The 26374-nt window shown below is 39.0% G+C and overlaps 1 protein-coding gene across 1 annotated transcript in view; it reads left to right on the forward strand.

The window, feature by feature from the left end:
* The window catches only part of brinp1 (bone morphogenetic protein/retinoic acid inducible neural-specific 1), a 118595-nt gene extending 94452 nt beyond the window's left edge, over positions 1–24143 (forward strand). The window contains exons 6-8 of the mRNA XM_031306573.2: positions 5610–5846; positions 10651–10873; positions 21136–24143. Of these exons, the coding sequence (XP_031162433.1) occupies positions 5610–5846; positions 10651–10873; positions 21136–22276 (1601 nt within the window). The 3' untranslated portion in view covers positions 22277–24143. The remainder of the gene's footprint in view (positions 1–5609; positions 5847–10650; positions 10874–21135) is intronic.
* The last annotated feature ends 2231 nt before the right edge of the window (positions 24144–26374 follow it).

Here is a 26374-nt window from a genome sequence, read left to right on the forward strand (position 1 = left end):
CAGACTGTTTTATCAATTGATTGTAGGGTTTCTTTACTTTATTCGGCTTTTGTATTTAGGGCCTTTAGTAAGGGTGCTAGCAATATTGAACTGTTTGTGTAGCACATTGCTTAAATTGTTGATAAGAATGTATACACCAAAGTTGTTACATTGTGATTAAAACATTTTTATAACTAATAATACTTTTGGATATTATTATAGAAATATTACATATTTAACACTAATTAAATGATTTACAGGCTCACAAACTATAATACATTTGCATTATAATGTTATTTAGAATTTGAGAAGCAGTTGAAATCATGTGTTTATGTAGCCAATAAGATGATATACACTGTCTTATATTAACAATTTAAATACTGTAGTACAGTAACACATACCTTTAAAAAGGTTGAATATTTAAGTAACAAAATAGGCCACCCACATAAGATCTAGCGTGTGTACTTTAACTCTCAATTTTGGGTTTCTGTACAACAGTTTAGAATCAGCAGATTTTTAGTTTTTAGCAAAGTGTACAGCAAACATGTGCCTTCCAATACAAATAGATTAACATTATTTCTGTATTTAGGGATGTTTGATGTAATTTCTGTGAAAAATCTGGGCTTTTGATCTGAGACGTGTATACAGCATGTCTTGACACTTTGAGGGCAGTTGTATCTTTTGTAGCTGAAATGGAAATGTCAGAGCTTGTCATACGTCTCTCCTCCCCCTCTCCAGGGTTCTTGTAAAACATGTGATTTCTGCAAGAGCCCGCAAAGGGTGTGTACACGTGCCCGTACACGTATGTGTTTCTGTGTGTATGCATCCACATGAAAGTGTGACACCAGTACGACATCTCACCAGCCGAGGCCCTACTGATACTGCTGTGTACTGTACTGTGCACATAGTAGCACATGACGGAACAGCTTGAATAGTGCGACTGAAGTGCACAAGCAGCCAACAGCAACCACATCACATATTCTTGAAACACAGCTGATACTTACTCAGTGTGTTTAGGAGTTTTTTGGTTTCAACCCGCATAGACAAAAACTTTGAAAGCATTATCGACTTTACACTTGGTGTGTGTATTGCTGAGGACCCAAGGAAGTGCAGTGTTGAGCAAAAGCTCCTGAGATTTACAGGACATATTCATTAGTAGTGCGTTATGTACATACTGTAGTGTATTGAGAGCGGACCCCTGTTAATTGTTACACCGCTGAACGGCATGCTGGGAAAAGGAGAAGAAAAGTAATCACTAACTTACTTTTACTCTGACTCAACTTGTGTGTCTGTGTCCAGTGTGCAGCACAACTGGCAATAACTCAGCACCATGGAGAGCTCATCTGCCTCTCCAGACTGCCTGCCCTCCTTAATCCAGCAATTGCGTCAACATGCACTTTCAGCATTTCCCTTTTTTCAGGAGGCAGGAGCAGCGAGCCCTGAATGCAAGGCCATTTTTATGTTATGTTTGCTTTTATAGTGATTACTGCACCTGCATTCTTGCTGGATTGTTGTGTTAACAATATGAATTAGTGGGTTTCTTCGAAGCTAACACTAGAGGTATTGTGTGAAACACATTGTGTTCTGCAAGTCTTTCTGTTCAACACGGATAGAGCTGTGTGTATCACATATGCATATGCAGGCTCTTGTATGTTAATATGTTCTTGGAAATGGGATTTGCCACTTTTCTGTTGTTTTGCTGTTTCAAATATATGCATGCCTAAAAATGTATGTACCATAAAAATCCCAAAACCTCAACAGAGCACTCAGGGATGAAAAACATTATTTGTGCTGCACTTTGGACATATTTGGGATGTAAGTATTGCCCCAAACAATTATTCCCACACACACATACTTAAGTAAGACTGTACAACATAAATTGGAGTCCACAGCCCTGTTCAAGTGTGCTGGGAACACTTATGATAATCTACGATAATATACTCAGCACAGAAACAGCCACACATAATCCACTTAAATGCTAAGTACACCTCATTCAGAACTTCAAAAAATGCTAACATATTCTGAAAGCTAGCTCCAGTGGAACATGTTATCCTCTGTCAGGCCCAACACAAACACTGCCAGAGACCTAAAGCGCCTTATGTAAAGAAATGAAAAGTGGATAAATAGCTACTTTAGCTGCACCTTTACCTCGTAGTTGTGGAAGAGGAGCTCTCGTGTGAAATGGGCCAACACAGCAAATCTTAAAGCTATATGCCCCTTCTGTTTTAAATATCTAGGGATCAGCAGGGCAGACTGGGCATGCCTGGACTGGAGAGAAACAGGCAATCTTCCAGTTCAGAGGTCTTTGGTTTTGTATCATGGCTGCAACGATAACCTCCAATGGTAATTTAATGCCGCCATTCAAGTAATGCACTTTATTGCACCAGTGGATTAAGTAATGATTATTTTGCGAAATTGCGGCCACACAATGGTCAATTAATCTTTAATGAAAGTGTAACTTATGAGGCGGAGCGTGGTATTGCAATAAGCAGGCAACTGCTTGCCAAGGCAGTTACAAGCCTCAGTTGCGGCCTACACTCCCTATCTATCACCATGTAAAAATAGAGCACTCTAGAAAGAGACATAATGAAAAGGCAAAGTCACAGTTGCAGAGTCTCCGTTTTTAGCATTCATGGAATGTTTAGGGGGCCTATATCCTCAAACGTACGTGAAGGAAATATATCAGTATCTGATGTATGCAGTGAGATTAACTGCCATTTTGAGGTGCTATTTATTTAGAGCAAGCCAGGCATAGGGGTTGCAGGGAATTATGTGCACTGACAGAGCATGAAGTTGGCGGTTATCAAATGGCTGCACGGGAATTCCAATATGCACCTATTCATTTCATCAGCAGGTCTTTAATGATGGAAAGTGCAACTCCCTGCTCCAGTATCAAGTGTTTTTCTCAACAAATACCTGCATCAGAGCCATATAAACAGTAGCTTTACAGCCAAATCAATCTCAGTGTGTTCACATGTTACTGCACTAACACAGCAAAGTACGGAAAGTCAAAAAGATAAATGTTTTTACTCTGATTAGTTTCTCATTTCATTTTTGGCCCGAGGGCTCCAATTCTCTTACTCATTTCCCACTGCACAATGTTGATGGATTTACTTTTATTGCATGACATCATTTCTACACTGGAGTGGGAGGACAAGACATAAAATGTCCAATACTTGAGTACGTGCTTTGGTGGGAGAACATAGAGGAGAGCAGAAGAGGTGAAGAAACAGGAATGAGGAGAATGATTGATGGAGTGAATGAGAGCCAAAGGATGATAGGGGACAAGTCAAGGGGCATGTGCATGAGTGTGGCGGGAATAGGAGTGAGTGTAATGAAGTAAGACAGAAGAGATGTGTACAGAGACGGAGTACGAGGTAGAGCAAGAGAGGCTTGGGAAGAGAAGGGACAGAAACATTGAGAAGAAAAGAGAGTGGAAAACAATAGATCGCAAGACTGATAGTGCTGAGCTGAATGTCAGCAAACCGAACGATTCCCTTCACAATCTCCCAGTACCAACACAGTGATATCAGAGGAAGAAAATGTGTGTGTGTGTGTTTGTGTGTGTGTGTGTGTGTGTGTGTGTGTGTGTGTGTGTGTGTGTGTGTGTGTGCGCGCATGTTGTAACGTTGGAGGTATGAGGTATCGTTAGACAGCTGAGGGAAAGAGGGAGGGCTGAAGCACTTGGTGTTATTGTGCACCCGGCCGCTGGCACCAGCACTGTCAGTAAGCAGCGTTGATCCGTGAACTTGCCATCTGGATTCTCCCACAAATCACATTAAAGTTTCAAGCCCAGGAATACATCAAGCTAAATGAATATTGGATCCAGGGCCCGCAGACAGGCCTGATGGAGAAAAAGCCCCGTGCAACCCAACTCTTTTGTGGTCAGACATGATCCATGCATCCCCTTTACTCCCTCCATCCCTCCCTTCTTCTGTTCCCTTCATCACTGATGGGCAGTGCTTCTGATGAGGTGTAGAGGAGAAGGGAACCTGCTGATATCCAAAAAAAAAAGAGGTACACAAGAAAAGGTTTCGTATAGTCTAGAGTGTGTAGTCTATAGAGGCCTACTCTATCTGTAAAGTGTCTCGAGATAACTCTTGTTATGATTTGATACTATAAATAAAATTGAATTGAAATTGAATTGAATTGTATAAAGACTAATTGAAAGTATTATTGTGCTGAATATATGCAGAGGTAAGAAGTTTGCTTCGTAGTAGCCTTTTATTTGAACTGAGATCATGATTATATACAAATATGACTGAACTATTAGCATCAATAACTGATATACAGAATTGTCAAACATTGCTGCATGAATTACGCTAACAAAGGCTGTCACCATGACGATGGATGTTGAAGTTGTCCTATGTTTCAGAGCCAAATCTTGGCACATATTAACACCTTCATTTGCTTCTAAACCACCCCCAATTTTCAGTTTAGCGTGTTAATGAAATGAAAAATGGGAATCTGAAAATAAGGAGCCTTAATTGCCACATGAATATGCATTATAAGAGATACCATTCAACTCTATGACAACGCCCGGAAAATGATTCGTATGTACAGTATGAAATTATAGGCTTACTTTCCCTCTCATTTCAGCTACATTATGTTGATTTTGCATACATGGATTCCTATTTTCACCCAAAGGTGAAAATAATAGGTGAGCGAAAAAAATAATGCAATCATTCATCATTCAATAACATGTTATGTTCTGGTTCCTGGTTGCATATTTTCTGCTGAAGCACTGTTTGTGCTCAAGTAAAACCTATTAGAAAAATATTGCCTCACCAAGATGCCGTTTTATACAAGAAGGAAAAAATCTATTTACTTATTTTCCAATCCAGTGGATTGTAGAGCTAGGGATTTATTTCTCCCAAGCCTGGAATGAAGAGAAAGGCTTCACTGTTTTCTATTTCTATGATTCTATGCGATCCCCAGGGTGATATATGGATTGGCTTGGAGTCTAAAAATTATGAATACCTTGTCAGTAGTGAGAGTGAAGGGGTATTGTTTAGCTTCATCCCCAAATTGGCCTCTAGATTACAAATGCATCTGTTGTCATTATCATACAATTAGCAGAATGCTGCAAAGTTGAGTATGTAAACCACGAGCAAATACGAATGATAACACTTATTGTACACAGTAAAGCACATGATAAAAAAATGCTCACGAAAGGAAACAAATTCCATGCTAAATAAACCAACACAGCAGAAGCGGGCAGGCATCAATCACTGTTATACAATGTCACATGATGAGTGACCCGCCATGGAACAGACAGCTCAAGTTGAACATAGTCGAGCTTTGAAGCACATCCTTCAGAAAAATAAATGAGTGCTTATAACACAAAGCAATCCTGGAAGGGCAGTCAGCCATTTCACCGCCGCTTTTTTACCATTCTGGTAACTTTTTTCTCACATATGTGTTTGCTATGTCTGTGAAGAGATACCGTGCAGTGTACTGTGCATGCACAGTTCAGATTTCTTTTCTTTTTTCAATTGCTTCACTGATTTTCAACACAAAGAAAATTGAAAAAGGATTGGAATGCGTTTTCTTTCTTGAATTGTATTGTGTAATAGAGACTTTATAACACATTCTGTTTAGCTAAAACCTCCCATTTATCTCTGTTTCAGGTCTTCAGGTCATTTTCCCAGAATACCTGCAGGAGAAATTTGTCCAGTCAGCCCTGAGCTATATCATGTGCAATGGAGAGGGGGAGTACGTGTGCAGTAACAACCAGTGCATCTGTCAGTGCGCCGAAGAGTATCCCCAATGCAACTGTCCCATCACCGACATCCAGATCATGGAGAACACCCTGTTGGGGATGTCTGAGTCCTGGGCATCTTCTTATAAAGACTTTGAGAACTCTGGTAAGATAGAAATTCCTCAAATTTTTATTTACCATGACAGTTATGAAAATAGTGTATACTTTGTTGTGCAATTTTGCATTCATGATAAAGCTGTATAGGTATGTTTTATTATTTAGCAAGGGAATAATTCCTGATATATTTAGCTATCTTAATTCTGAAGTGCATATCAGTAATGGGCACACATGCAGAACTCAGGTAATTAAGGTAATCTCGCAATTTTCTTTTTGCTCCAAGATCATTTAAAACACATTTCATAATTTGGCAGCCTAGTCCTTCCTTGGCTCACTGCCAAATCTACAAAATTGATAGAACATTAGGTTTTCTTTCGTTCACAGCAGAAAGTAGTGTGAAACCTCCATAGTGCTACAAACGGTCAATGGATAGGCAGACAATGCAACTTTGTTATTCCAACACCAAAGACTGGTGTTTGCTTCCTGTCTCTAACCAATGGTAAAACCTTTAACCATCACAGCGGTCTTTCCTTAACTGCAACCAAGTGGTTTACATATGGGCAAAAGATTAGAAAATACTCACATGGGCCATCTTTGTAATGCACTTACAAATAATAATTTTGTTATTTGTTGTTTATAAGGAATGAATGACTGTGAAAAAGACAACTTTCAAATGTCAAATGCTTTAATGTCATGGCACATTATATATTCTCTCCCATACAAATTTCTTTGTTTTCATTAAATGCAAATGCAGACCCAAATGGGTGCTTATAAAACATTGGCCACAGTGAGGAGAAAATGCACCGCTAGTGCCCAGTTGTTACATAGCAAGACACCATCTTTATCTATTATTTATATGATATAAAAGTGTCCCAATAAAACCTGCCAGCAGCAGATAAATATATGTATGTACCATAGAAGAAAGTTAATGTGAGTCGTGGAGGTCACCGAGTGCAGTAAGTCAGTGAAGAGGTGGTGGAAAGTACACACGAAGAGGCCAAAATAAAAAGGATTTATATAAATGTTTAATTGGCCCAGAATGCAAAATGCAATTCCCACACACTAAAGCAATCAATCATTTTAAGGGCCAGAGGGCCTTTGTGGAACATTTGTCAAACTGTATCACTTTGTCTTTGGTTTAAAAAAGAAAGTGATAAAACCAAAATTACCTTAACTGTCCACTGTTACCAAAGTTAAATGGTAAGCAAATGAGATACATTCTGTTAAGACACTTTTCATCTGCTCATTGCAATTGTGTACAGTACATTCTCTACAAAGGGATCAGCAAACTTTCTGTTAACTCTTAACATTAATCCTTTCCCCAAACTGCCGAAAGAAATCCTAGAGGACACACTGCATTTGATCCCAAATCGACTAGCAACTACCAGCTACTTTAGTTGATTCTGCAGATCTTGCATACATTTTTTAAATGCAGCATTATTCTTGGTACAGCTACATCAGAAATCTCAATGGCGACTAAAGATTTGGAAACATTAGATAAATATGATAATATTAGATCGAGAAAAATACATTTTTGTGATTTCATGTCTGGGGCCCAAAAAAATGAGATGTAATGGCACAAGAGGTAAAATGGGCTTACATTGTGAGAGCTGTAATCTCTAGAGAAGGTGCTGGGTTACTTGAGATAAGGGTCATTCGAGGGACTATGTGGACTCTTTGAAAGCTACATCGAGGAAAAGATCTTTGATGGCTTTGAAGCCTGTTTGAAAGGACTTGGCAACTGTTGAACTGGCATGACATGATAATGGGGTTTTTTTGGTGAGGAAATCCGACAATTTTGAATGGATGCTGGGGACACCCATCTTTTCTAGGAAAATGGCGAGGGAGGCGCCTGACATCTCTTAAAACTGGGTGGAGGGATATGGCAAGCTTGAAGCAGGGGGATGAGAAGGAATTTGGCTTTCTTTGAAGGAAAGGGGGAAGGGAGCTCTGACATGCCTGGGAGGAGAGTGGAGGAAGTTCTGACATTTCTCAGCTATGTCTGAAAAAGAGCTCTCAACTCTGTGGTTAATGCTGTTAAACTGTCTTAGAGAGGTCTGTAGGAAGATACTGGCTTAATTACTGTGCAGGTCTTTGCGTGTCTTGAGGATGGGGATCTTTTCTTTTAAGAGTTTGAATGTGGAGAAGCCCTGCGTTCTGTATGTTAGCTTTTTCTCCACAACAAATATCATTTAGCAACAGGGTTTTATACATTAAGTGCATTAGATTGTGTGTAGCTTTGCATCATCTAGACCAGTGGTTCTTAAACTTTTTTCAATAATGTACCCCCTTTGAAATATGTTTTTTCAGCCAAGTACCCCCAGACCAGCGCAGAAATGTTTTGGTAGAAAAGAAGCCTATTAAAAGAGGTACAATACAGTGTTCGTCATCACTGTCTGATTTACTAAACAACAACCTTGTTACTGAAAAACACTTACATTCTACATTTCAAATGTTTAGAATCCATCACTAAATCCATTCAGTATTATAGTATTAAGTATTTTAGGAATAATGCATGACTGATGTTTTTTAAATTAACATTTTTTAATCCTTACTTACCCCCTGCAGTACTCCAAAGTACCCCTAGGGGTACGAGTACCCCCATTTGAGAAACACTGATCTAGACTATGGCAGAATAAAGATAAAATATAACCCTGAGTAGAGGCAGTTATCTTTATGTTAGACTACTTTTGCACTTGTCTTAAACTTGCCAGCTGACATGGCTAAGGAGACATTTTAGGCATTAAATTGTTCACTCTATTATTTATGATTTGCTTAAATTTATCTTTGGAGATAATAATGAGCTACTCAGAGTCATTTGCCTCAATACATTTTTTTAATTAGCACACCAAATAAAAGATTACCTGTCCTTGTGTATTTGCTGCTGGAGTCTTAGTAACATCTCCATGCCCGTTGTTGCTAAATATTTGGAGGTAGTGGCTCTGAGAGCTGAGCTCACGGGTTGTCTGGAATGATTATCAGAAGCAGCAAGAGGAACATAAGGGCAATAGTCAATACTGGTGGAAACAAATTTGTTGGGGCAGTGCTCTTCAGTAAATGTGTGGGAGCACAGAGTAAGAAGGTGTTTACTGCACAGAGGGTTTCAATTATCTGTAAGTACTCACAACAGAAGCAATCCAAAAAAGTAAACCAAAGACGTCCAACCACATATTAAGAAGTAGTTAGTAGGTGTCACACTAGGTGTCGCACTTGTCTCAGCCACTCCCGAGTGAGACTAATGAGAGATTCCATAATGAGAGTGCAGCGACTCGAGTCCTCCTGGTCGCGGTAATGCACCTATGTTGTCATATCACTTATTACCAGTGTTAGGCTGCAACTTGGAAAATTTAGTGAGCTAAGCTACCGGTTATTCTACATGAAATGAAGCTTCACTACGTTAGCCCCCAAATAAATGTAGCAAGCTAAGCTACAGCAAGATGGCAAAAGTAGTTTACTACATCAAAGCTATTTTTTTATACACCCATGTACTGGACATACATGTGCGTGTTTGGCGGTGGCCTCAATGATCCTCAGCAGTTTTATTTCAGGCCACAGCAGAAACCTCCCCTGCACTTGAGCTTCAGAAATGCTTGGGGAAATGAAATGTTAGCTTGTGTTTTGACACTAGGGGTTACATAAGCACCAATTAATCATTGCATTGATGCATCGCGATGCGGACCTAGACGATTCTGCATCGATGCAGTGACAGACCATGATCGATTATTGCCTCACTGCTTTTTTGTTTTTACCTTCTGTCTGTTGTCTGTTGTGTTCAGACTCCGCTACATTCAGGAAGTGTCTTTTTTAAGAGCAGATAAAACAAAAAGGGAAGTTCATATATATCTGAATGTTTGAAGTTGATGAAAACCATGTGTAGCAATATATAATAATATTGAGGAGGTGACGCATCACGATGCATCAGGATATCGAATCGATTTGAATCGTTGACAGGATAATTGTAATCAAATTGAATCGTGTGACCAGTGCAGATTCAGTGGACGCTAGTGCACTACTTGATCAATAAAAGAGCTAATGAAAAGCTATTTGATTCAGAAAACAGCAACGCTATTGAGAAGTAGTTAAAGTAATGCTGCTGCCCAACACTGCTTGCAACGCAAGTTGAATTTAGTGCGGTTAATGCGGCACAGATTGCTAATGTATTGTTGGCTACTTTTTAATTTGCCAGAAGGTCTCATAATGACAAATGCCGGTTCAACCAGTTAGCATAAAATCAAACCGGTTTAGCCTCATACACCAGACCGGACCCAACTCTCAAGTGTTTTGTAAAGCAAACCCACTTACCAATGTTGTTTACACTCTTATCATTTGTATTAAAACACACCAGTTGGTTCACAGATAAGATTGTTTGTAAACATCTTTTTTTCCGCTATGTCAACAAAGTTATACAAATTCCAGAAACTGTTATACTTGCTATGGAAATGTCAGTGTAACTTATCTGCTGCTTTCGTGTGTTACTTACTTGTGTACAAGTTTGTAAATTAATATAAACTGCTTACCCTTACTTCAGATGTTCTGATTATTTTCACTAAGAAGTACAATACAAGGGCGCCTGGGAAGCTCACCTGGTAGAGCATACGCCCATTTGCAGTGGCGATGAAGTAGCCCTTTGCTGCATGTCATTCCCCTCTCTCTCCCCTTTGAAGTCTAAGCTGTGCTATCAACAATAAAAGCCTAAAAATGCCCAAAAAAAAGTACAATACAAGAAGATCCATATTAAGTGAAATTAATTGATTATATTCTCACTTTTCTTTCACACCACCACACTCTCTCTCCACTCTTTATCTCTTTGTTTTGCAATCTGCCCTCTCACTCCATCCCTCTCTGTCATCCAGACGAGTTCAAGTCCTTTCTGAAGAGACTGCCCGCCACTCACTTCCTGCCCATCAGCAGTGTTCATCTCCTGTGGGGCAGCGACTGGGACCTTCAGGCCCGCTACAGGCTCCTTCAGAGTTCCCTGGAGATCCAGCGGCTCAAGATCCAGCGCACCGCCCGCAAGCTCTTTGGCCTCAGCATCCGTTGTCACCACAACCCCAACCACCAGATGCCTAGGGAGAGGTGGGTGGAAATATGACCTCCACATCGTGATGGAAATTACTGTAGATGTGGATTTGCTCAGCAACATAAAGCAAAGGTTCTGTTTTTGCTGTTGATATCTTTGGATATTTACTTTTTCAAGAGCAAGAAAAGCAGATGTGAAACTGTATCCCACAGAGGAGTGACATCTTTCAGAGAGATTTCTCCTCTGAGATGATGTAGAGGTTTTATTTTGATTGTTGCTTCTTGAAGCATGCACAGTAAGGATGTCATTCATTATACATTTCAACTTAATGGCTCTGTTGTTTCTGTCCATCAAGCCAACTTAGTGCTGAGGCTTGCACATGCCCAAAGCACTCTTGCTCACTCTTGTATTTCACATTGCAGTCTGAAAAGAAAATGTAGCTGTGGGAGTTTTCTTGAAAGGTCATTGCACACATCTGTCACCACCTATTGCAGTGGCAGCTTAAGAGCCTTGCTGCGGATGTGCCATGGTGTCAGCACTGTCTGAAATGCCAGGAATTTCTCCATCCGCTGTAGCAAATGGTAGAAAACACTATGCAAAATATGCAAAGTTACCGGGTGCCACATTAAACACCCCTAAAACTGTTCTGTGTAGGGGATGTCGCCATATAAAGGGAAACTGAGTCTGTAAAATATTAATTTAATTGGTCTGAAAATGAGCAGGTGTCAACTGTCAGTGACAGAAAAGGAGCACACCCACCACATTTGTGTGTGAGAGTTGGCAAAGGTTTGTTCTGAAGTGTTATCAAAGAGCCGCAGTATGCGCTTCCTCTTCTATGGAGTACGCATCAAGAGTGCCTGATGGCACTGAAAATAAGAGCAGCGTCTTTATTTGCTTGCTTGTCTGAGACAGCTTTGCGTCTGATGGACAACTTATTTGTTTTCATCACATCTGTGTGCGTATGTGTGCACTTTGCATACATGCGTGGGTGGATCCTAAGTAGTCTAAAGCTCACACAGGAGTTCTTAACTATGCCATACTGTTATGTTTTCATAGTATAATTTATTACATTAAGTATAATCTGTTGTACAAATACATGTTTTGTTTTATTTTATGCCAAATCTCATCAACTCCTTATTTTTATGTTATTGTCTAATGAAAACTAACAATTATTGTATTAATATTTAACTCTATTGTATTCTACTCTATTCTCTAAGACTTAACTTGTTTTTATAACTATGTTTTTATATATGTTGTGAGTTTGCCCTATGCAAGTATATAGTCGGTATAGTCCCATTAAGATCTTCCTTTGTCCCTGATTCAAGAAACGTGCCCCCGTCACCAACAGGGACTCCAACCCTCATTTCTCCTCTGGGCAGCCTATAACAGCTGATCAGAGGATGAGGGAATTGATGTAAAGCTGAAGGCCCATAAACCATCAGCCCAAGTGTTTTCAAGGTTTGTGCCAACCACCTTAGGGAGGCCTTCCAGCACATCCTCAACCTGTCAGTGAAGCTGCAGAGGGTGCTGATGATGATGTGAAAAACATCCTGCCTGGCCCCAGTGGCCAAGAATGGGCACACCAGGGTTCTAAATGACAGCACGCCAGATCTCTTGTGAGAGACCGTTTAGATCCCCTCCAGTTCATACATCAGGTCCACAATGGGGAGGATGATGCTGTCAACCACCTGCTACTCTGTGCATATTTGGACAGGCACTGTAGAATCATGTTCATTGACATCTCCAGTGGTTTTAACACCATCCAGGATCCTCTCCCGGGAGAATTCCCCCAGAGCTATGCATGTGGAAACCCCAGTGATTACTTGGATCACAGATTACCCCACCAGGAACACAGTTTTTGACACTATGCAACTCTGTGTCAGATCAACAAGTAGACAACAAGTGGCTCCTCGGGTAACTGTACTATCTTGCTCGCTTATTAACCTTTAAATCTTAGACTTATTCAGAGTAATGCTATCTGCAGAGGTTCCCTGAAAACCTTGGTGATAGTGCAGTGCATCTGTTAGGGAAGGAAGGAGAAACACATAGGTCTTACAGGGGAGTCAAGCCGAGGTAACCTATATAAGAGAGATGATGTAGTACTATTGGTAGGTGAAATCACCCCCCAGATTTATTTACACTAATAAGAACACTGTAGTATTAGTATTTAGACTGCATATGCAATACAAAGAGGGGACATTAGAACTTAATACTTTCTAAGAAGGCTGCAGCTGTACTGTGGCGCTGCAAGTGGCTCATGCAGTCTTTTGCAATGTACTGGAAAGGTAAGAAAAAAGTGAAAAAGAAAAGCTTTTGTGATGCTTTGTTGCCTAGGGAACTTAGCTAAGAAAGATAGTTCATGGAGCTGAGCTTAGACTCACAAGATAATCTGTTTTTGTATAGTCTATTTCACTTGAGTGGCCTATTACCTGCTTAATAAAGCATGTTTATCATGCACACACTGTTAGTGCATGCATATAAATGTGATTGTGAAAAAATGTATATTCATAGCTAAGTTCAGAATAGAGGTACCGATAGAGTAGAGAATGCATACTACAGTCTGCATTCTCCGATAATGTAATAATGTTTTGACTGACACTACGACACAGTAGAGTGATGCATTCTTAATGAACCAGCTCCTCTTTAGTTTCATTTTATTTCATAATTCTTACATGCAGCCTTACAGCACTCATATTATGCCAGTCCTAGTGCACTTTTAGTTTAATTAAATTATGGATGCAAAGTAGGGGAAGGGGAAGTTACTTATTACTAATTGCAATTATTATGATGTAAACTTATATTAACAAGTTAAACTTATCCAAAAAAGATTTTAAGTTTTAAATCATGCTGCCTTCACCATTGCACATTGCAAAAGGTCAGTCAATAAACATATTTACATCAGCTAATGAAAGACAGGCCTCAGATGCATTGTTGGCTGGCCATAATTACAATTGCATATCGCCACCTTATAATTTTTCTAGGTTTACCTCACCGCAAGGCATCCATTCATTACAAGCATCGTAAATTCCTGTTGTGAACACTCACTGCAATAACTGTGTGGAAACTTTATAGCTGAACTACGTATATTGGATTTGCTATTGCATTTCCTGTAATGAGTACAGCGGCTTGCTTCAAGTATAATGAACATAGCAGTTTGTCTTTGGTATAAATGATTAATAGTGACATATATGAAGTAGCTTCACTCCTAGCCAAATCATTTGCATCCAGGCTATGTATTAGCTTTAATTATTCATGTCAAGTCAAACATATTTACAAATATGTATGTACCTTCCATGTGATTAATTACTTTGCCCTATTTTTTATTAATTTTAAGTGTTTGCTTAAACATATTGTAACCACATTGTTGCATTTAGTTTTATACTTAATATATCCTGCCACATGAAATCATCAAGGGTATTGCTTTCTCTCATACGGAGCTCCCGAAAAGGTCATGGTGGAATTTATTTTTATGAACTACATTTGCGTTCCCTCGCAATATTGTTTGCATTCCCACTGATCCAAAGAAACCATTAGTGTGTCGGTCCTGTCCAGTTACAAATATAATACACTGCCACTTTAGATTAATGCTCTACTACAGAAAGGAGAGATGATGTGACACTTCAGATTATGCATTTATTGCTCATTACTCCTTTCAAAAGGCAGAGCAATGACAGTTTACAGTATACACCTGCAGCTGATCCGCCTGGCTGTGGTGGTTGAAGCTGTAGCTGTGGATATTATCATTGCTCGGACTACAGATGCATTTGTGGTTGTATATATGGTGCTCTTTACTGCTCCTATTAACATTCACCAAGAAAGCGTAGTTAAGCCCAACACGGGATTTGAACCTGCGGTGCTTATATCAGATATGACAGATGTGGTAAACACCACAGGAGTTCAGGAATACAGTAGCTTCAAAGCTCCGGCAGCACAACCATTTCAATTCACTGCACACATACAACCCTTGCATTAGTGTTACACCCATTATAAATTGTCACAGCCATGATCATAAAACAACACTACATAATACTATATCATAATACAGCTCAGCCTTTCTCTATGGATCAGAGGGAACGCAAAACTTACTTCAAGGTAAAATTACAGAAATAAAATTCCCACGGTGAGCTTTTGGGGGCTCAGTACACTTTTAATACCATTTTAATACCATCTGTTGGTATTTCTTTTTCTGTTTTAATTCTCCTGTTCTGATGTTCTTTTTTTCTTTTCCTTGCTCCGACATAGGAAGGAGCTATGAATTATGTCATCTACATAGTAGAGTTTTGATGCCCCATTACAAACCCAAAGTGTGCTCAGATTCATGAAAACAAACCGCGTCCATTCCAATGTATTTTCATTTAATTTCCTATGGCAAGTCTAAGCCAAGCTATTGCTGTAGAAACAAATAACGCAAAAATAAAAGTAGCTGCTTGATGCACTCAAATAGCTTATTGGGGAAGACAGTTATGTAAAAAATACATATTTTATATCAGTATTTCAGACTGGATATTTCAACAGTTATTGCAAATAAATTAAAAGGAGGGATCGTTATGACTGTGCCTGTGTTCAATTTAATAATGAAAAAATAATGGGAAGTTTTATATTTGTGGCACCTGTGAAACCAATCTCTTTTGTATACTAATTCCAATGAGGATTTTTTTTTTAAACAAATAAAAAAAAACTGTGTTTGAAAAGTGTTAGGTACTCTACAATATCTGGAATTTTTAGACATATAGTGTGTCACATCCTACGGTGGCCGACAGGGGCAGACGCCCTGCAACTTAAGAAAACACACGCAAATTAAGAAAACAACTTCATTAATTTGACAACACATGTGCAGCATTCAGCAAACGCGCTGCAAATACACACAACACAACCAAATACATAAACGCACTGCAAATAAAAAATGATGCAAAAAGAAAAGCACGCAAACCCCGAAAAAAGAAGCGATGCAAAAAGAAAAACAACTTCATTAATTTGACAACACATGCGCAGCATTCAGCAAACGCACTGCAAATGCACACAACACAACCAAATACATAAACGCACTGCAAATACACACAACACAACCAAATACATAAACGCACTGCAAATACACACAACACAACCAAATAGATAACGCGCTGCAAATATGAAACGATGCAAAAAGAAAAGCACACAAACCCAGAAAACAAATGCAACAAAAAAACGCTGCATCCAGATTACACAACGGAAGTTCTCCAGGCCTCTAGAGGGAGCAGCTAGTGGAACAGCTGGATTTTCGACCTCACGGGGAGAGAGGGAGGGAGGGAGAGAGAGAGAGAGAGAGAGAGAGAGAGAGAGAGAGAGAGAGAGAGAGAAACTGCATAGACTGTAAATATTAAATCTATGTGTGAGATCTGTTTTCTCTCGTTTGGTGGGTGTGTCTCGGCTCAGGTCACAGCTGATACTCAATCAGCAGAGACGTCTGTAAACTCGTGGTGATAAAACATTTAAAACTGCATCAGCGTTTAACGTTGACGTTTGTTTAAGCCATATTACATGAGAGGGTTTAATTTCGAGGTCCGAAATTACTGAAGTGTAGGCCTCCTCAAGTGTAATATTGTGATTATACAACAACGGTTACCAACAAAATAAGTGATCAATCTGTATTCATATTGTGGAGCAATTCGCTCTTGAAATACAAAAAACAGACAGGATTTCTAGTCCCTCCCTGTTAGTAAACCAGCCAATTTACCGTGGGATTTATCAAACTGAATAAATCCCGCTCGCACATATAAACACAAAACTGCTTCGCTAACTCCAACGTGTTGTAACTAAGACATCTGCTGAAAAAGTTATTGTATCATCAGCATGATTGCCGTTCTGTTTAGTTCACAAACACCCAACACACCAAAGTACAAACACATAGCGGACCAGACGCAAGCTTTTATTTTGAAAAGCCGAAGCTCGGGGACAGCACCAGCCGGGAGGGCATGAGACGGGAGCATAGACTGTATATTAATAATATATTATGTTATTAATAATAATAATAATAATATGAATTTAATATCGGTTAATAACGGTCGAAAATCCAGCAGTTCCACTAGCTGCTCCCTCTGGAGGTCTGGAGAACTTCCGTTGTGTAATCTGGATGCAGCGTTTTTTTTTGTTGCATTTGTTTTCTGGGTTTGTGTGCTTTTCTTTTTGCATCGTTTCATATTTGCAGCGTGTTTATCTATTTGGTTGTGTTGTGTGTATTTGCAGTGCGTTTATGTATTTGGTTGTGTTGTGTGTATTTGCAGTGCGTTTGCTGAATGCTGCGCATGTGTTGTCAAATTAATGAAGTTGTTTTTCTTTTTGCATCGCTTCTTTTTTCGGGGTTTGCGTGCTTTTCTTTTTGCATCGTTTTTTATTTGCAGTGCGTTTATGTATTTGGTTGTGTTGTGGTATTTGCAGTGCGTTTGCTGAATGCTGCACATGTGTTGTCAAATTAATGAAGTTGTTTTCTTAATTTGCTTGTGTTTTGTCTATTTGCGTGTGTTTTCTTAAGTTGCAGGGCGTTTGCCCCTGTCGGCCACCGTAACATCCTACAGTTGAACAAAAAAATCTGTTGTAATATTTGCCAATTACATAATGTAAAATGAATCTCTTATATCAAAATCCAATTACCTATAAAACACACACAATGCATCAGCTTTCAAACCTCTGCAGCTCAAAGCTTTTCTTCACAATAAACACATGGTTACCTTCCTCCAAAGATGTGTTATAGGAATCAGCTGGTATCACATTTTCATATATAATTACTGTGACACAAATACACAAATAATCATGGTAAATGGCATTATGATAATAATATCACTTTGCTGAAATAGTACTATTAGAGCTAAGATATACTGTAGACAAATTACTCCCCACCATGATTGTATGATGAGTATATTGCTTTATTTGGCATGCATAGCTCCTTTGGACTCACTTAAATGTACTTAAGATGCCATCAAAATAAACAGATTGTTGTTATAAGACAGTTGACTAGAAATGACTTTAAATGCAGCATATTGTATGTGTAGATTCTTTGTACAGTGCCTCAATTTGGTTTTTCATACACATTCAGATTTGTTTAGGGTGTTAATGAAGTGAAAGAAGGTTCTTTTTGCCAATATCGGACAAAGGTGAGGCTCACCTGTGAGGAAGAATGTAATGTGCACAATTTTGAAGCAGCAAGTTTCCTTTGTGTCAGTCATGTAAAATGCATGCACCCATAAACTTGCTGTGCTTTAGCCCTTTGGCCCTGCTGTGACTGCTCTGCCTGCCTTAGGGCTAATCAAAATCAAACTGTGAAAGAAGGCAGGGGTGCTGTGGTGTGTTCATGGTGCCCTCTGAAAATAGTGATAATATTAAGGGGGGATTGAAATTGTTGCCAGTGTTACCATCAGAATGTTTCGCTATGATACAGCTTGGTAGCTCTTTTTGTATTCATACTGGAATGGACAGCAAACACAAGCTGGAGGGAACTAACATGAGAAACTCATCTCTCTAAAGACACTGCAATACTACAGAGTGGCAATGGAAAGTGATAGAAAAATCACAAATACAGTGCCTGCGCCAGGAGATTAAGACATCTCATCTCTAGGGGAAGAGGCAAAAGCAGACAACAGCACACTTGTGCTCATAAGCAAACAAGCTCAAGAAATAGCTTCTCCACACAAGCCACACATCAAGTCTGCAATAGAACAAACACATGGGGAAACCAGTGAGTAACATGATCAGATAGGTTGCAGTGTTGGAAAGACCACACAGATTTATGGCAAGAATACAAGAAAATACATAAAAAATGCACAGGTCAGGAAAACTGAAGCCAAAGAATAAAAGAAAAATGAGGATAGCTTGTATTTGAGGTTTGCCAACTCTTACACGTTTGGCATGACCCAGAAGCTTTCAGATTCTGTCACATGCTGTTATGTCATGTTGCAAAGAAATATCATGCAAAAACAAAACAAAAAAATAAATATACAACAAATGTGTGTCACTCTCTATCAGATAAATTCTTGCTGAGTAGATTAAAAGCCACACCTTATTTTACAGAACACTTGCACAAACTGCAAAAAGACAAAAGCCAAACTAATGAACACAATATTAAAATGAGATCAGCGTTATTCAGCTTCTCCGTCACCAGTTTTAATATTTAAAAAATACATCCTCTCCAGACTGAATGCTATCTTCTTTTGTCTACAGAGACAACTAACCTTGTGATATATGCAAAGCATACATTTTGAAAGGGACCTTATTAAATTATTGGAATGGCTGCATCCAGATTACCCTTAATCTCTAGGAGGAAAATAACACATTTAAATCCTTTTATATGAAACGATATCCTTCAGAACTTTATCACAAGGATTCATCACTTCTTGGGAGTTTTTCTTGAGTGTATAACAGTATACACGTTTTACAAGACTATATTAATTAGAGCCCTTGTATTCTGGTCTAAGTATTTATCATGCAAGAGTCTCCTCTATATAAAAGAAATCGTTGATACCCAGACAAGAGCATACTGGATGCTGATAACAAGATACTGGCTTAACCACTCACATGTGTCTTTGGGTTATTTCTCTGAATCTGATGGGCTTTATGATAACATTGATAGATAAAATGTTGTCCTTGTTAAGTTTTGCATTGTCCCCTAAATGTATTATTTTAATGAAATTACTCTCTGCCCACCAGCATTCTTCAATAACTTAATAGCATCAGTTCTTTACTTTACCCTGCAGTTCTTTCAGATAGGGATATCCCCTTTCCATTCTCCTATTAATGCTTTCCATTGATCTACTTGTGATCTCTGTTCATGTCCCTCCAGAAAGAAACACAAAGTCCGATTGTATGCTGACAATATATTGTTATACATTTCAAACTCTTATAAAGCATTTTATCCTTTTGAGTATTGTCAATATTTATTAGCTTAACCTCTCAAAGAGTGCATCAATTAAAATGTGTTTTGCCGGGCGCCCAGATAGCTCGGTTGGTAGAGCGGGCGCCCATATATCGTCGACGTAGCAGGCCCGGGTTCGACTCCGACCTGCAGCCCTTTGCTGCATGTCATTCCCCCCCTCTCTCCCCTTTCACGTCTTCTGCTGTCCTGTCAAAATAAAGGCTGAAAATGCCCAAAAAATAATCTTTAAAAAAAATGTTTTTCCTCACATCATACATCCCACTATGGATGGAAATGGAATCAATGAATGATTATGGGTTTTTGAGGAATATATTAACAGCTGAATAGCGATATTGAAATGTCGTTATATTAAAAGCAATGATTGACACAAATACAACAATTTACTGATTGCACCGAATTCAATTTTAGCCATTCATTGACCACTGAATGTCTTGACGACGTTTTGTAAAAGTGTTTTTTGTGGGTGAATAAGGTACACATTATTACTACTGAGTATGCTTCAAATTTCTCCCATCCTCAATTTCAAGCCAAAGTTAGTGGAATCAAACAATGTGCTCTCATTGTCCTCTATAGGTGATTTGTTCCGGGCTCATTTTGGATATAGCTTGGGGGCTTTCTGGCCTGCTGAGAATGCAATGTTGTCCATCATAGTTAAGTCTTAGCTTCATTAACATGTCAAGTTAACCTTGACCAGCCCTCCTCTTGAAAAATTAGGATTCAGAATTCACCTCCTACAGTCAGAAAAGAAGTTCCAGTGCTGTCAAGATGACAAGGAAAGATGCCTGAGGGGAAAAGAAGAGACAAGATAAGAATAGCAAGTAATGCCTTCCACCTAAGGGAAATAATGCACCCCCCTCCCCCCACCATGAAGTGAAGAAATTATTCTATTCCTGACTATTCTGACTTGATGGATTTCACGTATATATTGCTGCCAACCATTTTTTTTAAAGCATTTCATTGATTTTATGATTCTGTAATGTGTGTTCATACCTTTGAGCCATTGGTGTCCATTCATTTCAGTATGGTTAACTCAACTGGCTTGAAGCTTACTCTAGATACAGTAAAGCACCCCAGTTGACTTAATGATGGGATTTGTTCATAAAGCTTTCAAGTGCATTAGCACACAATAAAAGATAATTGAACATGATGTCCAATGTGTTAGATGTCAAAGCACGTTTCAAATATTTGCAAGTTGATTGTCAAAATCTACTGACATAAATAAAAGGTGTTCTGGGAAATCTAAAAAATGCTCAGAAACACCACAGTATGCTATGGAAAAATGTATCAACAGTATTGTATTGCATACTCAACTTGTGGTAAATGGGCAAAAAATAGTGCTTATATGATAATACTTTGAACTTTCCATCTGACCACTGTTAATGATTCTTTCCTGATTGTCCTTCTCTTTCTCTCTAGATCTGTGATGCAGTGGCTCAACAGGGTTCAGTCCTTCCTCTACTGCAATGAAAACGGGTTCTGGGGGACCTTCTTGGAGAGCCAAAGGACATGCGTGTGCCACACAGGTGTCACTCTATGCCAGCGACCCATCCCATGTGTCATAGGTGGCAACAACAGCTGTGCCATGTGCAGCCTGGCCAACATCTCACAATGTGGCTCCTGCAACAAGGGCTACAAGTTGTACCGTGGTCGCTGTGAGCCCCAGAATGTAGACTCAGAACGTAGCGAGCAGTTCATCAGCTTTGAAACTGATCTGGACTTTCAGGACCTTGAACTGAAATACCTGTTACAGAAAATGGATTCGCGACTGTACATTCACACTACTTTCATCAGTAATGAGATCCGACTAGAGACCTTCTTTGACCCTCGATGGCGTAAGCGCATGTCCCTGACTCTCAAGAGTAACAAAAACCGGATGGACTACCTTCACATGATAATCGGTCTATCGATGAAGATCTGCCAGATGCGAAATAGCAGCATTGACCCCATGTTCTTTGTTTATGTCAACCCATTCAGTGGTAGCCACTCAGAAGGCTGGAGCATGCCCTTTGGGGAACATGGTTACCCCCGCTGGGAAAAAGTACGACTGCAGAACTCCCAGTGCTTCAACTGGACTCTCCTGCTGGGAAACCGATGGAAGACCTTCTTTGAGACGGTGCACATCTACCTGCGTAGCCGCGCTAAGATCCCAACTGGCTTACGCAATGACACAGGACAGGGTCCGGTGGATCTCGGAGACCCTAACAAGCGGCAGATCTACATAAAAATATCTGACATCCAAGTGTTCGGCTACAGCCTGCGCTTTAATGCCGACCTGCTCCGTAGTGCTGTGCAGCAGGTTAACCAGTCGTACACACAAGGGACTCAGTTCTACTCATCCTCATCTGTTATGCTCCTGTTACTGGACATTAGGGATCGGATTAACCGCCTTGCCCCTCCATCTGCACCTGGCAAACCCCAGCTGGACCTCTTCTCTTGTATGCTAAAGCATAGGCTCAAGCTCAATAACAGCGAGATGATTCGAGTAAATCATGCCTTGGACATGTACAGCACAGAGATACTAAAACAATCAGATCACCTGACTGCTAAACTCTGTTGAACATACTGTAGTAACATTAACATAAGGACAGCAAACAGAAAAACCCAACAAATGAACTACGAGGGGATCTTAATGTTTATTTTGTTTTCTCTTTTTCATTTTTGGACCTTTTCTGCCTTTTGATGTAATATTAACTTTGTAAGCATAATTCTTAAATAGATAAAGGAAAAGGCAGTGATGAAAAGCATTTCAGATGAAGATAAAGAAGATTAATGGAACCACTATAAAGACTGTATCATATTTGTCCCAGCATGTCTGTCATTTCAAAAAAGAACTTAAAAAAAGAGAAAAAAAGAAATATTAAATCTATGTACTGGTGAAAAAGAGGCCTTGATTTTACTCTGAGGGATCAAAGGTTATATCTGAAACTGCCATTCTTTACTGAGAAAAACATTTTTAAAGGAATAATGATATAACACAAGGGCAGACCAGATATCCTTTTATTTCAGCTAATGTGCAAAATATTTCCGACCTAACGGACAGTTTAATATTAAAAGATGTTTATACATTGTAAGGATTAAATAGCCCTAGTGAATAAGTACTCAACACATTACTTATAGACTCTTTATTACATTTCAAACCCACAGCGGATCAGCATTGCTCTTTGTGAGTTATGAGGCACTCTGTCATTGTTCTGACACATAAGGCACACAGCAGGGCAGTAATGGATAGTCATGTCAAATAACAAAAGCCAGCTGTTTATATATATACATATATATGTGGGTGAATGTATGTGTGCGTGCGCGTGTGCAAATGTGCGTATACCTTTTTTTGGCTTGATGCTTATTGCTGTTCGTTAATTGAATGTGTCATTTGAGATTGACTCCAGTCTAAGCGAAATCTTGCATTTGGAGCGCTTCTTCTCGTGTTTGAAATTCAAGCTGTGTTTTTCACAAGGCAGTACCTCCTGGTGCGTGAGTGCAATATTGTGGTCTGAAGATTTAACAATCAATGCTATTTTGTACAGCTTTGCAAAATGTACATGTTGTGACTGCTGATTTGTGGAGCTTTTCAGCACCAAGAGAAAAATGTAAACATTCTTCATCCAGGCACATTTGCAAGACAACTTAAAGCCATACACTTCCCTGAGGTAGACATACAGTAAGACATAAAGTTCATCCCCATTTCACGAAAGTGCGTACGTAAAAAAAATGTTCCATTTGAATGTTTTTATTTTATTCTCTCGGTTTTTAGATAAGAGCACAGCAACAAGGGAGATTACAAGAGAAGGCATATTATGTTGGATAAGAATTGTGTTGTAAAGCCATTGAATTTCTCTGTTGTGCCACAGGAAAAAAAAGTTAAAAAAAGAAATGGTTATATTAAAGCTTAAAATACCTTTTTGGCGGTGTTTAATCTGTAAGCTTTTTATGACCACATGTAAAGATCATGTTTTTTTCTCTCTAGATATGAAATTGAACCTTGTTTTGCATGTTGCTGGAAACATCAACAGAGCTGCAACTGTGTTTAACACTCAATCATCTAACTGAAATATGAAACACTACCTATATGTATTGTTGGTCACATTTTATTTGGGTAATCTGATGCTGAAACATTGCTATTGCTGATGAATATTTGTAGGTCCAGTCCATTACCTGCATGTTTGTTAACAACAACAGAGGCAAGTTCACTCATGTCATACAACCTATAGCTGTTCTCATTGATGGGTTTGAATTAAAAAAAAAGGAGTATTTTCTGCCATGGCTCCCAAACTCTGGAAAAACCTTCCTCCCAGTGTAAAAGCTGACAGCCAGTTGCAAGCTTTTAGAAAAACATCTTAAAGTGCTCATATTATGCTTTTTGGCTTTTTCCCTTTCCTTTGTTGTGTTACATATGTCTGTTTGTGCATGTTATAGGTTTACAAAGTGAAAAAGCCCAAAGTCCACCCCAAAGGGACTTACCATTTCCAACAGAAAACACTGTTCACAAACTGCTCCTAACAGTTCTGTTGTAGTCCAGCCTTTACTTCCATGACAAACATGCATCACTTTGTAACACATTATAATGCTCGCCTAGCTGCTAGTGTGGCACTCCCTCATACTCTGCTTCTTAATGGCTAATTGTCCTTACCTAGCTACTGTGCATGTGCGACTCCCAACAAAGATTGAACAGAAGTGAGATGCCTCACTCTGTAGCTAAAACGGAGAGCTCAACACACAGGGTGAAAGAGGAGCTGCAGCAATATGCAGTACAACAAAAATATGATGTTTTTGAAAATTAAACCAGGTAAACCTATTCTGGTCCAACCTCTAAATACAATTGTGAACCTGAAAATGAGCATTATATGAGCACTTTAAAACTCATTCTATTCTAGTTTTCCATGTATGTATTTTATGTCTGTTGATAAAGTTTGGTTGCCTTGCTATTTTTTGTTTAATTTTGTGTTCTAAATAATTATTGTTACTTTAAATTGTGATTAGACTAGTCTTGTGGGGTCAGCTGTAAGCAGAGGCTTGTAATATATCTGGGAACAACCATGTCGGGTTGGATTTACGCAAGAAAATGCAGCGGCTCTGGAATAACACCAGTTTTTAATTCTAATGGCTGTCGCTTTGTCAGCTGCATATTTAACTGCATCCATGATTACAACCTTAATAGTTGTCTCTAGATGTGCATTCTTGCCATGATGTAACTAACAGAATCACGTCTGGCTTTGTGTGGCGATGATTATCCTTATGGTTTATTTTACTGTTGTCAGTCTTTTTGTGAAGCACTTTTTACTCTTGAGAGGTGCTTCATCAATAATAACTTAGTCACTTAAATCTAATCAATTTCAGGTGATTCAGTAGTCAGCAAAATAATTCACCAATGTATGGGTTAGCGCATATAGTATGTGGTGGCCAGTTCAGGACGACTAAGGCTCAGGTTGTCAGGCTCAGCTCTGTGTTGTCAAATTGATCTCACAGTACAAGACTATCATCAGTCTATAGCCGCAGGTTAATAGCCCAACATCCGTAAGGGTGCATTTAGTGACTGAGCAGATACCTCTGCAGGGCTAGTGTTTCCAATTTGCATAGGATGGCAGTACTGCCATGAGGTAAGCAGCAGCAAGAGGGAGAGAGGGCATCTGGACCGGTGGATACAAATTAAATGTGCTGTATCGTGACCAGTGCATCTGCTTGGGTGTAGATAGTAGCTGCAAGCTGTCTCAAAGCTCCTTGGTATTGCAGTTTATCAGCCCCAGTTATGTATTTTGAGCTAATTAGCATGTTAATGTTAACATGGTAGACTTTACACTTTTTCAAATATGTTAGCATCCATAACATTGTCATTGTAACATGTGCATGCTAACAGTACCTCCTGATGAATTTGTTTGATTTGATGCAGAGCTGACTTTGACATACTGAAGCTATAACGAGACAGAGATGGCCACACGCCTGTAATCAATTGAGCTGCAGTAAAAAAGGGGACTTGATTGTTCAGCATTAACATTGGACTATCCAAATGAATTGTTAACTTATTATCATGATTATTATTATTATGATTATTATTATTATTATTAAGTGCCTGTTATCTATCCCTTTAACATGTTTAAAGCTGGAGAATACTTTTAGATGTTACACAGACGAGTGACACTGAATTAGCTACAGAATTTAAGACCATAAGTGATGATCAAATATACACTTTTCATCTGCTCCTGAGAACTACAGGGGGTTTGTGCATGTGGGGAAATCAACCACCAGAAAGAGGGTCAAATTATGACTTAAAGTAATGGTTGATATTATTTTTTGTCCCCTGTTGTACAATATATCTGTAAATATTAACTCTGTTACAGTAACAACGCTCTGCTACAGTAACAATATTATAAAAATATAACAGTATTGAAAGGGAATACAAAGACTACTTAAAAAAAAAAAGCCCTCCATTTGAGTACATCAGCACAAAGTAGAGGGCACCCATGTGTTATGTATCTAATAGATTCATGACAATGTATGACTGTGTTTAAATTTTGTCAAAACATACTGTACATTACGATTTAGTTTTGAGTCACTGCAAGTCCATAAAACAAGCACATTTTCTCGTATGGCATTATGCTACCACAGTGTTGCTTACATGTATCCATGGATGTCTCAAGATTTTTACACCTAATACCTTGCC

This window comes from Sander lucioperca, chromosome 14 (assembly GCF_008315115.2).
Source record: "Sander lucioperca isolate FBNREF2018 chromosome 14, SLUC_FBN_1.2, whole genome shotgun sequence".
NCBI classification, from domain to species: domain Eukaryota; kingdom Metazoa; phylum Chordata; class Actinopteri; order Perciformes; family Percidae; genus Sander; species Sander lucioperca.